The following is a 17617-nucleotide window of genomic DNA, read 5'->3' as shown; positions in this document are numbered from 1 at the left end:
TTATTATGCTATCCTACGTAATGTCTAGCATATTTTGAGCCAAGTATTTGTGCCTCGTTGCACTATTTATTCTACCCCGTCTGTAGGGTATGTTTTGGAAGTCTATGTGAATTGAACTAAGGATTTTTTGTGCCTTGTGCACACCCCGCTTGTTAATGGGCATGTCGGTTTATCTCAATAGTATATTGAGAAGGAACAATGGGGGTAATATCACTTGAGTCTTGTATGTTTGATTACAAGTCCTAATGAATTAAAAGGAAGTGTTGTTTGGTTGTTTGTTTATTATATGTCTTGTGTTGTGTCTTGAGTTCACTTGGTTAGAAAATATTAATAAACGTAAAGTGCAACAAGAACAAGCTTCAAAACTCTTGGAACGTATATACCTTGAGTATGAATAATGGGGGGAGTCCTGCCGGAAAACTTGTATTCCTACGAATGATACAAGACGTTGTTTCATTCTTTTTATACGCTGAAATTCCGTCGGTATGGTCCGACAAGTTACTTTATTTTTATATTTTGGTGTTTGGTTGGCTCCCAATACCCTTCCTTTTATGGATATTTCTTTTAGGCCCGTTTGAAACTTATTTTTAATTAATCTATGAGTCAAGAGTCGTGTCAAGAGTCGAGTCGTGTCAAGAGTCAAGTCAAGAGTCAAGTCTTGTCTCCATGATTAATTGTTTACTTATATGGATTTAATTGTTTATTTACATGGCTTTTGCATGTGGATTAATTATTGTGAGTGAAGCTTGTTAGACTAGGTTTTCGTTCTAGCTTGTTTGTACTCAGCTTTCGCTGATTACGTGCTTTGTATTTTGGTCATGGCCTTTGCCGTAATGACCCTATGATGATCCATCATTTGCACTTGCATTGTTGGGGAGTAGAATATTAATAAACAGGTTTCTAGAGGTGACTTGCAGGCGAAGTAATCTTTCAATGTATTGAATGAGAGAGTTTATTTACTTGCAATGTTTAAAACTCTATTTATTTTATTTAGTATAGACTATAATGATTTCAAGTTAGTTAATGGATTTTTGATTTAAAGGTTTTGGTGGGCCGTTATGGTTCCAACTTGTAGTAAGACCATTAACTATTATTTATTGTTTGAAAGTTAGTTAATTCCGCTGCGTAATTTTGGTACTAGCCTTAGCCGTTATCACGGTAGCGGTAATACTTTGCTAATTTCTTATTTAAAGTTGGAAAATTGTTTAATAAAGGCAAAGAATTATTAGGGTGTTACACTAAGCGAATTCTAGAAAGTGATATTTTTTAAATTGAAACCACGTCTTTTTCAGAAACTGATTGTAATATAGAAATTGCATCTTTCATTGAGGCCGTGTCATTTTTAACAAGTGATTCCATGAAATTCTATAGTATTTTGCTCGTTGAGCTCATGATTAACGAATTAGATTAAACGTCAAGTACAAGTCAATGTCTGGAAAAGCTCAGTCAATGCCGGAAACTTGCCTTTGGTTGTCTTTCGCAAAAAAAAAACCCCAGTAAGGTGTGATTTCACAAAAAAATTATATAAGGTCATTTCTCACAAGAATTTGGATTATAAAAGGTGCTTTTATAACAAAATAAAGCCACACGTGTAAGTTAATGGCCGGAAATGCTCAGTCAATGCCGGAAATTTTCCTTTGGTTGTCTTTCGCTAAAATAATTTATATTAAGGTATGATTTCATAAAAATATTATATAAGGTCATTTCTCGCAAAATTTGGGTTATAAAAGGTGTTTTTGACAAACTAGTTGTTGGCCCGTGCGCTAGCGCGCACGGTCCCCCAGGGGATAAAAACGAATGTAGTGAAAAAAACAGGGCCTAACTACAATTTGGGTAGAATTCCATACAACTTGAGCAAGTTTCATACCGAGTAGGAACCATAATCATAAATCTAGAGTTCATATATTACAAACCTAAAGTGGCAGGGAAATAACCAAATATTACATGGGGGCAGCCATTAGTTTGGAGCGACAAAGGCAAAAGATACTTGGGTATTTCCTAGGAACATGAGCTCCTAATCAACTCAGCCATGTTCCTCTAGAAAAACCAAAATCATAAAGGTAGAGTTGATATATTACAATAACAAGTCTTTGGAAATCTAGCTTGCAAAAGGCATACACATAGCCATTAGAGATAGTGTTGCAACTGATTGTCTAATGAAATGTAGGTTGGCTATGAGCATGCTGGACAAAATGAGGAATTGCAGTACTCAGTCCTCAACAGGGGGAACAAGGGAGTGATTTCCATCCACTTCAGTAGCACAGCGTGATTGGCATCTTCCTCAGCATCAGCAACGTGATTGACACCCTCGTCAGCATCAACAGCGTGATTGACACCCTCTGTAGCAGTGTGATTGGAAACTCCCTCCCCAGCAGCATGCTCGATGACCATTTGCTTCAAGCACCATTGAAGGGAATTGCATTTAGCCAGAGACATAGTTGGCCCAACTTCCATCAGAACGTGCCTGGTACTAAGAAGTTCTACGTGCCTGGTACTAAGAAGTTCTTGTACGGCCGCAAAGGTCTTAGCATCAGCTTGTAATGAAGGGTGATAAAAGGCATAAATAAGTTATGTTTGCATTGAACAACTAATCATCCTGTAATTTAAATAGCTAATGTAGCATTGAACAACTAATATTTGAACAACTAATACATCGAGGAGTTATAAAGGCTAGAAATTAAGGAAACAATCTGTTGTGGCTGCTATGATTCTTTTTCGGAAAATGGAGTACTTGATTGTATAATTAATATGTAAACAACTAATATGTGTAAATGCTGTGTCCAGAATGTATTTCACTTTCCTTTTTCGTTATTCCACTTTGAATATATGGTTTTCAAAACTCCAGTAAAAAGGTCTTTCAGTCTTGCACACTTCCAAAGTTGGTTTTTGAGTGGCTGACATTTATATTTGCTTCGCAGTGTGATATTCAACTGGCTTCTTTGGGAATATGTAGTTTATGCCTTCTTATACGCTTAAATTCTGTTTTATATAGTTGTTTTTATTACCAATATAATTCCAAATTGTGATATATAGTTGTTTTGTCCCCAATATAACTCCAAACAACTAATATGTAAACAACGAAAATAACATTAGCTTTGTATGATCCAGCAAAAGGGACTGCATTAAAATAACTTACAGTGTGCTTCATCTTGAAGACATCTGTAGCAGTCATCCCGAAAAGCCTCTCAGAATCCTCAGTGAATGCATATGTGTCCGTGCCATCGGAAACTTCACAGTTAAAAGTCACCCTGCGCCAATAACAAAGTATTCACATGTAAGTGTATTAGAGGGGGAAGGTGGGATGGAGCGGGGGGTTGAATTGAAGTGTTGGGTGGTTGACATACCCGGGAGAGGATATAACGCCCTGCTTTTTACAGGTCACACATGTGTATGCCTTTCCCATCGGAGTATATGTGCTCTTCCCGTAGTTAGGGCAGCCAGTGTAAGCATGGACCTTTTCCATCCTTGGTTTAGGGACGACAAATTGTATCCAACAACGCTCCTCCTGGGGAGTGTTGGTATTATGTTATAGTAAACACATAGTGATTAGTGTTTGTAGGACATTTAAGAGTGTATCTGCATTGTATACTTCCACAAAGACAAATAAAGAAGGGGTGGCTTTCCTTTTTCCGCTTTAGAGCATCCACGATCATGATCACCCTTTCAGTGGAGGGGTTCCTAACGTCTAAGACCCTTGCTTGTCTGTCAGATAGCACATCTTGGTGGTGACGAGCCCTGTAAAAAAATAGAAGGCAATTAGTTGAAGAATGATGCAGGGCTCATTACGTATAATAGAAGGGAAAAGATACATTACCACTCTCTAATAGTGCTTGCCCTGTCTCTATGAGGGGCATGAACAAACACAGTGGACATGCTTGATGCGAGCGAGAAGCCTGTGTCATGGAAGCTTGATGTTAATGGGATGCAGAGAACGATGGAAGTTTACTAACAATGTGCATGCAAAAGGAAGTACCTTTGTGGGAAGTGTCTCTTAGAGAAGTGAAGTCAACCACAGTAAATTTCTCGGCCCAAGAGGAGAGAGCGTCGCAGTCAGACCCAGTGAGATCATTCCAAACAGAAAGGGTAAGGGGTTGTTCAGAACTGGAAAAGACAAAATGGGAAGTAGCTTAATGTCGGGGTGATTAAGTGATGATACATAGTTTAGGGGGGGGGGGGTGGTGGTTATGTGGGTGAGTTACCTGTGATCAGACAGGAAAGTTTCCCGGACCAAGGCCTGGCGGTTCTGAACAGTGGCGATTTCCTGTTTGTGTTCTTCAACGTACAATACTATGCCAAGTACATCTGGCCATACAGGGTAAAGTGGTGTTAGCAAGGCATGTATATAATTGGAAGGTGCATCTATTTATTCCCGAGTCCTTAACCAAATCAGTATGAATGTATAGGAGGATGAAGGAATTACCATATCTTTCATCGGGATCCCCAACGCGTGGGACAGAAACAATACATAGGTACTCGGGCTGCACAGGGCCTGACTCCGCATTGACGCGTTGGATCACCGTCTGCCGACCGAAGGTCATCTGGAAGTCAAGCTCTACATCGCTTCTTTTCCATTGCTCTTCTGCAGGCCTGATCTGAGCATCAGCTATTTTGTACTCTCCCTTATGCACAAAGACGTCTTTGTAAGCCTCAATCTGATCCCCGAATAGTGCACCACGCATTATGCTATTATGGAAAAAATGGCAGAAAAAATTCAATTGATAATATAACTAAGTAAACACAAAAGTTAATAAAAGAATAATGGTTTTGTATGCAGAATATAAAGAGCTTAGCTAATTCTTAAGATATTCAATAAGATCTAAAAATGATTTGGGCAGTTAGTGCTCCGGCCTCCGAGAGAGGAGGAGGATTAAATAGGGTATTGGAGTGATTGGTAGTAGGCTGACATCGACGGTGCTTAAGCAGAACAAAAACCACTATGGAGAGATAAACGTTGGCACTTAATAACTCATATTTAGACATGAGTACGTGCCCTTGTAATAAAACTGTGTAAATATTCTATTATTTGGTCCAAAACAAAGTGCAAATGTTTTCATTTCCGGTCAAAGGGTCAAAGATCTAACATGGTTAATTGAGGTTTCTTAACAGTCCGGTTAACACAGGAGAGATGGAGGATCCATCTTTGATGGGCTTGATGGAGTAATTGCAAGTTGTCACAGCTTTAGAAAAATCGGTTCCATCTTTTCTTTTGTGACTCTGGTTTTCTGAGGAGCTCAAGGGCTGGTAATATGGACACAAGTTTCAGCTGTTGAGCTGAACACTTAGAAACATAATATTTGAATTGGATAGTTTCTAAAACATTCGAGAAGAAACAATTCAAAGTTTCGTCCTGAAGCTGGTAGCATTTTCACAACTATACTACATTCCAATTGTTAATTGTTTGTGAAAGTGTCTATATTTTTCTATTCTAGCATGTGCATAGTTAGACATTGTAATTCGAGGAGAGAGCTTAACATTGAGGATCAAGAACATGATTCAAACTCATTTAAGTAAACATAACTGAGCACAGGGGATGGTAAAGAGAAGACAGTTGTAAAATAATATAGACTTCAAGAGCTCATTGACATTTATTCCATCAAAACTTGACGACCAGTATTCTCAAAAAGTAGCTTTGTCATTCTTCCTAAGCGTAAAGAACATACTACTGCAAAATATTATCAGATATCTCTATTTTTCCTTTCCCGTTCTTCTATACAGTATCAAAGCTAATTGAACCCCCCCCCCCCAAAACAGAATATCATCAAGACTGTACAACTAGTACACAACAATACAAGAGAAAATGTATCAGTTTCCTTGGTCTATTAGCTAATAAAGCCACAAATTTAACAAAAAATCACACAGGAAGTAATGGTGCAGATAGTAAATCAAACAAAAGTCTGTTTTGTCTCTCTGCACATACCACCAACTATAAGGATTTAATGGTAAAGCAATAAATCGAAAAGAAAACTTAAGTTGCATCCCAGTTTACACCAAAATGTTGATAACTAAATGATGATGGAGATACTAAATCAAACAAAGTTCAACATAAAGCCTCCTGATTTTTTGCATAATTTAGCAATAGGAGAAGGATCCCCTTTTCATTGAATTTTAAAGGAATTATGGTTCTTCACATAAACAAATAATATGCATGGTATTACTCAAACAATTTTGTTCTCCATTGTGAATGAGGTTGGAGATTCTGTCGCGGGGGAGATGAGAGAAAGATATTCAAATCTTGGAAAACATAAGGTTAAGAATGCTGAAGAAAGAGAGAATATAACTGAGCTTTGGTAAACCTTAATTACCTTCATGTTTCTTTATATGAAGTTACTTTAGACATAAGAATTTTGTTTATTGATAAAGCCATTTCATTTTATTCAACTTTTTATCCAATTAACTATCTATAGATGATATCGTGGGGTAAGAACAAGGGGTCATCAAGACGTGACGACCAAGGTATACAATAAGAACCTAAATAGTGTAGTTTAAAGGCCACATCCAAGTTTAAAATGTGCAAGCGAAGTTTAACCAGGAATACAGTTGTACTAATTGGTACATCACTCAAGGATTTCCATACAGGTGTATTTTTCTACATTGTACGTGATAGCAAAACATGTTAAGTAACTGTAACATATGATATTAATAGTAAAAGGCATGCTTAACCCTCTTATTTTATACCTTTTCATCTTCAAGAACCAGGTGCTGGTACAAAACTCCCTTTGTTGGAGATGGCCTAGCTCGGCCCTTCTCAACAACCCTGAGCTTGACCTTGTAAGAACTACGTACTACTGGTGTTCAACTCATCCAGAAGGAGACGTTCATGTTTCATGTTTCAAGGCTGTATAGTATAAGAATGGGGGAAATGGGTCATCATATAGGGAAGATACAAAATAAGAAAGGGGAAGGAGAAAAGTGCAAGCTAATGGTGCTCATGGCTACTAGACGGGCTGCTGTAGGACACTAATGCAAAGTGGCATGGAATAATAAAAAAATGGTGTCATTATGAGCACCTATGTGCACTGAAATTATTCAACTGTGGTTTGGTTTTATAATTATACTTGTTGGGCTAAATCGTGAACAAACTATCAAATCTCAAAGAGATGCAAACTAATCTTCCAGCGATTCACTCAAATATGCAAACAATCGAATTTCGAGAATAAGTAACTTAATACCGCAAAGTGATCTATATATTTGTACGTATATCTGCATATACAAAATAGAGGGTATGTATAATTCATGAAATTTGAGTATTTAAAAAGATAAAAGACATGTGTCTAAATTTGCAAGAAATTCAAACTAATCTCCATGGGATTTGATTAAGTATGCAAGCAGCTCAAGCCTCAAGGTAAATTAAATTTAGAGAATAAGTAAAATTCATATATTTGTAAGTTTTTTGTTCTTTATTAAACTGAGAGTCATAATAAAGAAATGTGATAATGTTCATTATTTAGTCCATGTAAGCATGTGTAAGCATGTGCAAGAATATTTTAAAGAAGTGTAATTTTTTTTGATAAATAACAATAAACTCAAGCAGTTACAAGCAGTTGAACAAATGATGAGGTGAGCATTTATGCAATGTTCAACATTAATGAGCAAAAAGCCAAAGAAAAAGCAGTTATGCATGGTACATGTGGTTGAATAAGGACTAAACATGGTAAGAAATTAAGAATATACTTCAAAGATGGTGATGACTGTAAGTTAAAGCAAGAAATAAAACAAATAAGAACAAATGGGAGGTGGGAGTTATACCTGACAGAAGTTATTTCTTTTGGAGAGGAATAAAGCTTTTTATCCTTTAGGTCAACTGAAAGAAAAGGGTGTATATATAGGGGGATGAGGTGAATCTGTGGGTGAAAGTGGTAAACCTAGTAGGTTAGTAACCGGGCCAAATAAATGAGTTGTTGTAAACAGTAACTTGACCATAAACAGTGTACTAAAACAGCTGACTTATTGTGCTGTCATACACTTGCCTTCTTATCACTCTAGACCTTTAGGGTAGTACAAGGATATAGGTACTATATTTATAGTACCTGTAAAAGATAAGATGGATATGGAATCTTTAGGCAAGGGCTTCACCAGAAATTGTTACGAAATTCTGACAGGTTTTTTGACGGTTTATGGGGAATGGAGGGAAAAAAGGGGATAGTACAGGGAAGGAGAGCCATATAATTGTTTATCATTCAATAGCAAAATATCTTACCCTTAGAATAACAAGTGAACTACAAGATAAACAAGCATGCAATACATTACCCTGAATAGTACCTTCCCCATCCTGCACTCCAAAATATCAGACAGATAACCCACATGAACATAAACCAATACACAATGCTCAAATATGTGTTGTCAAAAAAATAAAAACAAAAAAAGTGCACAAATATGAGATAGGAACGACATTTATTATTCAAACAAATCGCGCACACAAAACACACATGCCATATCTACACTATGTAAAGTAAGAGTGCAACAATCAAATATACGGAACTAGCTCAAGCATTTAACTAACCGGATTATTTTTCCTTTATGGGAGGCAAGCTTAGAATAACAGGTGCAAAGGATCAAACTATTGACTCAAATGATCAATCCAATGCATAGATGCTTGTTCTTGATTCTTCAGGAACGATTTCTGAAAAAATACGATTGCGCACAACAGTTAAAATCCTTAACGACATCATACATCTACTTCTTTGGGGGATGAAATTTAACACAGACAAACCCGTATATTTGTTGTCTAACAGCTCACTTCAAGAATATACAAAAACCAATCCCATAGAGAAAAATGCATTAAATGACATCAGGTTGTGTGCATCATGCAATACTAACGCACCAGGAAGAAAGGATGCCAAGTTTAGCCAGAAAATGAAGAGCATAATAAACCAACAGTCTTGGAGGCATTTTAGCTAGATAAATAATAGTTAAGTGATGTTGGTATTAAATTGGTCAGACTGTCACTATTAATGTACATGAATTAGCCAAAAGAAACATGTCTGTACCAATACTTTACCAATAATATAAACTTGACAATAACAACAATGTTTTGTAAAAGTCGTTGTCCCACATTATTCTTAAACGCCAAAACTCAACTAAAAACAACAAAAAAGAAATTCCCCTATAACCTACAAGAATAAATGAGGTGCAACTAGAATATTCCACTGACACTCTCTCTAAAGTTACCAACAACAAATGATGTCTAAAGACGCAAGGTGATAAATACCACAGCAACACACTCATACAACATTTCATGTACTGATCAATTCTTCACTCGATTTGGTACTGTTAAATTCAAGTACAATATGAAAACCTAAACTGCTTACCAAAATTGGAGTTTCGATATGTATCAAGGTTCTGACTTAATCAGCTCTTCAACAGAACTTTTATATTTGGAAATCAAATCCCTGACATTAAATAAAGATTTATGTTACATGCAGCACAAAACTGAAATTTAAATGCAGGACAATTAAATCCCTGGCATTGAACAAAGGACTTTGAAGAAGCAATTGCTCGCTTTCTTCAAGCTTGTGCTTTTTCCCTTCTACAGTCTGCAGGTCATAAATGACCGAGGCAAATCCAAGAATTTTCAATCAATAGGAAATAATGGGACCTTATCCAAAATCATGTTGAATCAATTATAAACAACTTTAAAAGCAGGAAAGCAATAATTTCTCTCGATAAAAAGTTTACCATGGCTTTTGAATTAATTTTCCCTGCGATAAAGTTCAAAAGTTGTTGGCACTTCTCAAAGCGGTTGTTCAGCTCACCAATCTACACCAAGAAGAAACACACACACCCACACCCACACAAAAAACACACCAAATAGCCAAATCAAGCTCAGATAAAAAGCGTCAGAAATCCCTAATTCCGTATAACAATGAAAATAGAATGAACTACAAACAAAAATGAAATAAGAAACTCAGATGGGAAATCGGGGCTGAGAGAGAGAGAGAGAGAGAGAGAGAGAGAGAGAGATAAACCGAAGTATTAGCATGTTGATCCCGATTCCCGTTCTCAATTACATCTGCTAGATTTTCCACCAACTGCATTATTAATTTAACAGGATCACAAACCTGAAAGAAATTATGTGAGGGTTAGGTTTTTCTTTTAAGAAAGAAAAACTCACGTTTAAGATGTGGAAGTGAGAAGCAAGCGACTGATGTTGCTGCGGCTGTGACTGCGACTGCGCTTGCTATGGTGGTGACTGCAGTTGTTGTTGATGTGATTGTTGTGGTGATTGATGCACAAATTGTTGTTGCGGTTGTTGCAACTGTTGTGATTGCTGCTGAAATTGTGATGGTTGCTGAAATGGTTGTTGCTATTGTTGAGGAGATTGCTGCACATATTGTTGTTGCTGTTGAAACCTTTGTGTTTGTATTTGTGACGGCTGTTGTTGCTGTTGATGTTGAGGAGTTTGTTACACAAATAGTTCGAACTGATGAAAAGAACAACCACACAAACACAACTAACAACAACAATGAATAATCCCTAACCTGAAAACACACAATCTGAGACAAAAAGACTTCCACAAATCTTAGTGTATACATTTTAGCTAACGAAGTCGTTAATTAGCAATTGTTTATGTATATTTCTGTATTTAGATTTATTTTAGTTGGACCACTAATAATACCCACGAGGTTAGTCTACGTTAAATTTTATCCCCCTTTTAATTGACAGACGGATTGAAGGCATGCACTTATAAGAGTATGTTCTATAGCAATCAACCTATAATATAATTAGTAATGTTCATGACAAAGCAACATCAAGAGACCTTTTAGTGAGTATTAGCAATAAATAACATAACAACCATATTGCAGAACAATAGCCCCATAAATATACTACCTTCATTTCGCAATAGATGCATCATTTCTTTTTTCACGTATTCCAACACGCTTCTTTGAACATTAATATCTCTAATTACGTGTAAGTAAAAATTATAAAAAATTGATATTTGAAATCCTCGCATTGATACGAATTTAACAAGATCTCATTTGACTATGTTTATTATTTCATAATGTGAAAGAATGATTGTCAAAGTTGGTTGATGAATAGTGTCAAAATGAGAAACGATGCATCTATTGCGAAATGGAGGTAGTAGGAGGGATTGTCCTCCTAGAGTTTGGAAGTGTATAACTATAAGAAAGTGCTATCAACCAAGGAAATTGAAATACAACAAAAATTGAAATACATATCCAATTTAATGATCAAAGACCCGCCAACCACTTTTATTTCCATGGACGACATGACTCTTTATAAATCGGCAAAGCAACATCGTATGTCCTGCATGACGTAGAACAGATAATTAGGAATTGTGTTAAGAGTTCCGGTTAGCAGGAAATGCACTGTTCAAAAGAAAGGGACCGCAGACTACAACTTGGAAGTAGGCAAGTACTACAGATCAGAAATAGTATGTATAACTAAGGAGGGCTATCTAACTTGAACTTACAACTAAGGATGATTATCTGACTTGCACGATTGAATATTATAGTTTTACATATGTCATACCCTGCCAGCTCATGCTAAAGATCGAATTCAAGTCAAACATGATGAGAAAAAGCATGAGGGTACAAGCAGGAACTTGTTACACGACATCACCAAGGAAAACAACAAACATATAACCAGAAAAAAGAAGGAACACTGTAAAATATAAAAAAAATTCAGAGCATGAGTAAGACTTACATATTTATGCAAAAGAATAAATAATACCAGCCAGCCTTAGCACATCATACGAAATGAAATTTTCAACTTCAGTACCAGAAAGTTGTTGTGGAGAGTTCTTCGATATGATTGTAACCTGGCTGGCCTGTCTTGTACGTGACAAGGCGACATATAACTGCCCATGTGAAAAACATGGACGAGGAAGGTAAAAAAAAACTTAACTAAGTGTCTGGCCTTGGGACTTGTTGATTTCCATTGCAAAATTGAGATTGATAGGAAACTGTTTCCTCTAAAAGAGTATTGGATACTTTAATGCGTGGTATGATAACATGATTGCCTTTATGATGGCCAGTTAAAATCACACATTGAATCAGGTTGGGGAAGAAACCTTTGCATATTAGTCTCGCGCCATTGCAAAGACCCAAAGATGGGAGTATATTTTGGAGCAAAATGACTGGACTCCCCATTTTCAAGATTAGTTCATGAGGGCTCATTCCACCAGGGCACAGTGTATTTATGAACTCTGTGGGGGTAGACATTACAATTGTCATCGAGCATCGTGTCAAAGCTTCTGTACACAACAGGATCACCCGGAAACTTTTTAATCAGATTCATGTTGATGGAATCAACATCATCATTCATTGGAGTCAAAATAGCCATTGTTATAAATATGTCAGAGCTGAAATTGTTGAGGTCTAACTCAGGAAATGTAAGCGATGTGAGGTCCGTGATGGGATCTTTGCCATCTTCCAGAGGTTTTACTACCTCACTCGGCAAGTGGACAAGGCTATTGTCGATGGTTTGCAGTTCTCCATTACCTAGAGCTAGCAAAAACTTAGAGAAGTCCGGGTCTTCTCTAGCGCATATGTTTTCTGTGAGACAGAATTTTGTGAGTTTAGGCTAGAGGGAAGAACTGACCAAACTGACCGCGACTGCTTCGCGTTGTGTCCTACGGGGAAGGACAAGAAGGACTTGCCGGAAATCACCTCCAAACACAATGAGCTTACCACCAAATATCAGATTCTCATCACATAATTCTCGAAGAAGCATATCCAACGATTCAACATTCTCTTTTCATGCCATCGACGCCTCGTCCCATAATATCAAAGTCGTCGCCTGTATCAATGTAGCCAAGCTGCCTTGTTTTGGGACATCACATGCGAGGGAAGCCTCAGTATCAATTGGGATTTTGAATCTGGAATGTGTTGTTCTTCTTGAGGTTTTGTTCGCTGCAGCAATATCGGATATAGCAATAGGAAGTACAATTTCACCTAGGAGCCGAACCTCTGCGTACAAAGCATTGTACAAGAATGTTTTGCCTGTCCCGCTAGGGCCATCAATGAAGAATTCTCCAGGCTTTTTCTGCTTCACATGGTCAAGGATGCAGTTGAACGCTTCTTGTTGGGAAGGGTTCAACTTGTTACGACATGAACGACAATGGTCATGTATGGGTGCCTCAAGTGCGTCACTGATGTCCCTCGTTCGAGCAACTTCGGCATCCTCAGCCTCATTCAAGTAGGCAAGGCCAAAAGTTTTGAGTGATTTCCCCATTTCCTCTAGACACTATTCGGCAGATCTGGCCGTGAGTTGCTTGACCTTACTTTCTGAAGATGGGAACTGGTGGTTAAAATCTTCAGACATAGCAGCATAGTATTTCACCCACAGTGCTTGCGGGTCACTTGGTTGGCAGAAAATGAGGATCGTTGCAAACAAACGACGTAAAGTAGAAGGCATTTTCACCTCGCATGCTTCTACCAAGCATAGGTCAACCGCCTCATCTTCTTCAAGCAATCTGCATTTTAGGGCTGCTTCTTGAAAAGTTGCACATCTGTAGCCATTAATTGTCAAGAGATCTTCAAACGATTTAGGGCTAGGCAGATGGACAGGCAGTAAGCGCAAAAAATAACGTTCTCCTTCAGACGGACCAACGAATGCTAGCCTGCCAACAACAACAGTTTTATTTTTCCTTTCAAACCACTGCTTTGTACCACAGTCCCATCGGTATTTTTCTGTAAGCCTATCATACAGGTAGCCCGTACTAGCCTCTGTAGCAGCATTTGCTTTGAAGAACTCTGTTAGGGAGGTACGATCTCGTCTGTCAGATGCAAGGACTGAATCAAGCCGTTCATGAGGCCTAACCTAGACTTTTTTCATGTTAGGTAAGTGGACCTAGAGTGGCAAGACTGCTGGATGCATTTCGTACAAGTCAAAGGCAAAAATCCTCCAAGCAGCTTTGCAAGGTGAAACCCATCGACCAGACTGGTATTGCTCTATCTCATCAACAGTTGCTTGCTCACTGTCTTTCACAACATTGAATGAGATTCTGTCATGGCCCGGCCTTGTAGACATACTTATATAAGTATTTCATTGCTTGGATGCTTGAACATACCTCAATGTTGATATGGCAGTCAAACAAAGACGACAAGTATGGATTATATGGAATAACCCACCTGTTATCCAAGTTCGCCCTTCGAATGGAAACCGTTCCGCCAGTGTTGCCCCTCTTATACAAAGGGAAACCATCAACATTGTTTGTCGTTTCAGTGCAATTTTTTTTTTGGGAACCCACTTTTACAACGCACCTTGGTTCCTTTAGGTTTCATACAAGGAGACTGAGGGTTTAGTGGCCCACATGGGCCATGCACCATATGCTTGAGGATGATTTTTCTGAGGCGTGGGTTATCCAAGGAGGATATTTCAGCACACACAAACTTGTCATAGTCAGTTGGAGTCTTGATTTTGAAATCCGCTTTGAGAATGATGAGGAAATGTGCATGAGGCAAACCTCGTTTTTGGAACTCGACAACGTAAATCGATGCAGCAACCTCACCGAACACATGTTTTTTCATGATCTATTTTTTCAAAGCTAACAATTTTGCACGGAAAATCCTTGCCACAAGAGTAGGCCGGTTTTGTGCATCTTTCCCAACACCAAGTTCTTGCTTGATTTAAGGCCATGCATGGTTGCACGTCATGGTAACGAACAGGTCTGGTTTCCCATAGAGATGCACAAGGGACATTGTGTTTAAATATCTTTTCTTCAGATCACGAGGACCTCCTATGAAGGTCGGTGGAATCACAACACAACGCCCCATATTTGCCGCACTATTTTCCCCACTCTCAACAGTATCCAGAATCCCTTGGTAAAGCTCTGCCCTTATGGTGTCCTGATTTCTTCGGAAGAAATCGAGGCGGGTGTTTTCAACCTTGACAACATATCTATGATGTATTGCTAGAAACATCTCCCGACCCCGAGAAGTAGGTTGTTAGGACGACTCTAGTGCTTATACGCATAGTACTCTCTTGTATATATATGTTTACCCCCTTTAGTGTGGCCTCCACTCGCACCTGAAAAAAATAGATGATGTATTAATGATAAGCACCGTCAAAGCAGAAGGAAATATAGGAAACTGCAGGGTGAAAGTAATCAGCTATACAACAACACAATGGTAAGGAAAAGCATAAACTAAACTCTATCAGTTCGACAGATCCGCGTTCACAAATCTGAAGTAAACTAAGACTTTAATCTTAATCTTTCCTTATATATTTTAATCTCCTTTCGGAAATGGGACTTATCAATGAGAAGGGGGGGGGGGGGATAAACCAGAAGAACATGTAGGGGTTAACATAAATCGGAGAGTATGAGAAGGGGGCGAAATAGAAGACTAGAGTGCATATCACCAACAAAGATGAATCATTCCCACACAGCCCTAAGGTAACAAATTTCAAAGTTAAGTGACGTATAGGCTACAACATCAGGTTACTGCTGATTATAATGGATGCGGAGAGAGATTAAATCAACGATCCAAATAAGCACCATGGTACTAAATATGCGCCATGTTAGAAAAATAGGTAAGTACTATAAGCAAGCATAAAATCAGCGTCATGTTAATTACCAAAGCAGATAATCATTATAATGAAACAAGTACTTACAACTTTGTAGTTCGAATTTAGGACTGGATAAAGGTAACTTCAGGATCCTTGCTATATTAAAAGATATCAAATAAAGTATTATGAATAAAAATAAGAGGTGCAAAGTATGATTTCAAATACAGATCCGTATCAATTAAAACCATAACCAGGAGAACTTACAACTATGAAAATAAGCACCACAAACAGAAAGCTGCTCTTTAAAGCGGCTAAGCACACAACAAACACCAAACATAATTATTGACTAATAGGAAAAGGTAACAATGTATTCCACGTCACACTGCAAGGAGATTCATAGCTCTTAAAATCACGCCATTACAATTTTGCAATTACCTGCATCATTATGTTTGCTTGATTCAAAGCGTCAAAAATAATAATTAATTATAAACGTTAAATTGACAAGCAAATAACCAGAAACCACAAGAAACTAAAAATCAAACACTAAAAACTAACCTAAAACAGGAAAATCAAGAACAAAACCACTACATTTAACCAATTGTGCTGAAATGGCATGTCCAATTAGATCAACTAATGAATAAGACAAAGGAATGTATAAATCTCTTAGATAACGCGTAAAATAAGATTACACAAGGATTAATCACTTGTGGATTTGTCATATTGAAGGCTCGTTGTAATACAAAACCTTTCATGCCCTTCTCTTATTTGTAAAAATGTAGCAAGATTAAATAGTTTCAGCTCAAATGTCAGAATTAACAACAAATCAAAATATCAGAATTATCACGTATTTCACTATAGCTCTTATGAATTATGAGATTGAGTACCAGGAACTCCTAAAAAACAGCCCCCCCCCATAGCGGACACATTTATTCTTCAGCAGTAATTAAAACGTCAAGAGCAGACGCAAAGTAGCAAACCAATTACACATAAATTCAAGGACCAAAACGCATCTATACTCTAAGAAATGTACACATATATAATACTCCAGTACAGACTAAAGTGATTTAAGGGTAGAGTACGGAGCTTGCAACATTAAGCAACTAAGCAGCTAAGCAACAATTTGTGTAACTCACTTCAGTCAGAACTGTAAACAATAATGGTAATGGAGGCATGCAAATTGAGAGTGGATATAAGGAGAAACATACGGAGGTCCTCCCCTGCCAACAAGTTTTTAGCAGTGTGCACTGCGCACGACCTGATAGGGTCCTGCTGGGAGGCTAGTTGGGTTCGGCCACCACTAGACATTTTTTTAAGACCCTGGTTCAAACCACAGTCACCACATGGGAACAACAGTGGGTAATGCAATGGATCATAGCAGCCGTAAGAGTGCATTATACGGTGCAACTCATTAGACTTTCTAGAGACAAGGATGTGCGGACTCTAAGACTCAGTTGAGGAGGTGCTTTCAGGCCAAATGATAGTAACCTCTTCTAACGTAGGAGCATTATAAACACGTTGGTAAGGCACTCTATTTTTATTAATCAGCACTATTTGTGTATTTTCGCTAATTTCCATTTCTTTTAGGGAGCGAAAGAAGTTGGCGTACGGGTTTTTTGGATGATATTCATTAGGATATTAATGACATCTTCTCTTAATTCTGGGAAACAACCAAGTCGATTTGCAGCTTTATGTTGGGCATCGTAAAAATAGAGTTGCAGATATTTAGGGTTTTCATTGCTGGGAAGCAAATCAGGAATGTAGTGATAAATTTGGCCATGCAACTTAAAGACATAAATGCCTTTATGAGTCTTTCCCCTCCAAGGGAACTAAAGGCGAACAGGTTGTTATAAAGCCGTGCATAGGTTCTGAAATGCAGAGCATCTTCATCTTGAGATGTGAATAGCCTCATAAGTTCATCAGGATAGTCGTTAGAGGCTAAATCCACTTCTCCATCACTACAACAAAAATGCAAGGATTCATAAGCAAACTTCTTTGCGTTGCATTTAGGACAGTAATGAAGGGGCGGAAGCTCCAAGGGTTTATGGGGCAAGGGCTGATCGGTAACAGCCGGGTACCCCTGGTGGATGCATAATGTGATTGTTATGGTGTCGTTCAACAAAGGGGCAGGGGAACAAATTAGTATTGG

The 17617-nt window shown here is 38.0% G+C and overlaps 1 protein-coding gene across 1 annotated transcript; it reads right to left on the bottom strand.

Moving 5' to 3' along the window:
* Window positions 1-12717: 12717 nt before the first annotated feature.
* Window positions 12718-13194, bottom strand: LOC110783478 (uncharacterized). Its single transcript, XM_021987819.1, has one exon. The coding sequence runs from the start codon at window positions 13192-13194 to the stop codon at window positions 12718-12720; it is 477 nt and encodes a 158-aa protein (XP_021843511.1).
* Window positions 13195-17617: the final 4423 nt, after the last annotated feature.

Source organism: Spinacia oleracea, chromosome 3 (assembly GCF_020520425.1).
Source record: "Spinacia oleracea cultivar Varoflay chromosome 3, BTI_SOV_V1, whole genome shotgun sequence".
In the NCBI taxonomy this organism is placed as follows: Eukaryota; Viridiplantae; Streptophyta; class Magnoliopsida; order Caryophyllales; family Amaranthaceae; genus Spinacia; species Spinacia oleracea.
This window is presented reverse-complemented; position numbering and strand designations above follow the sequence as displayed.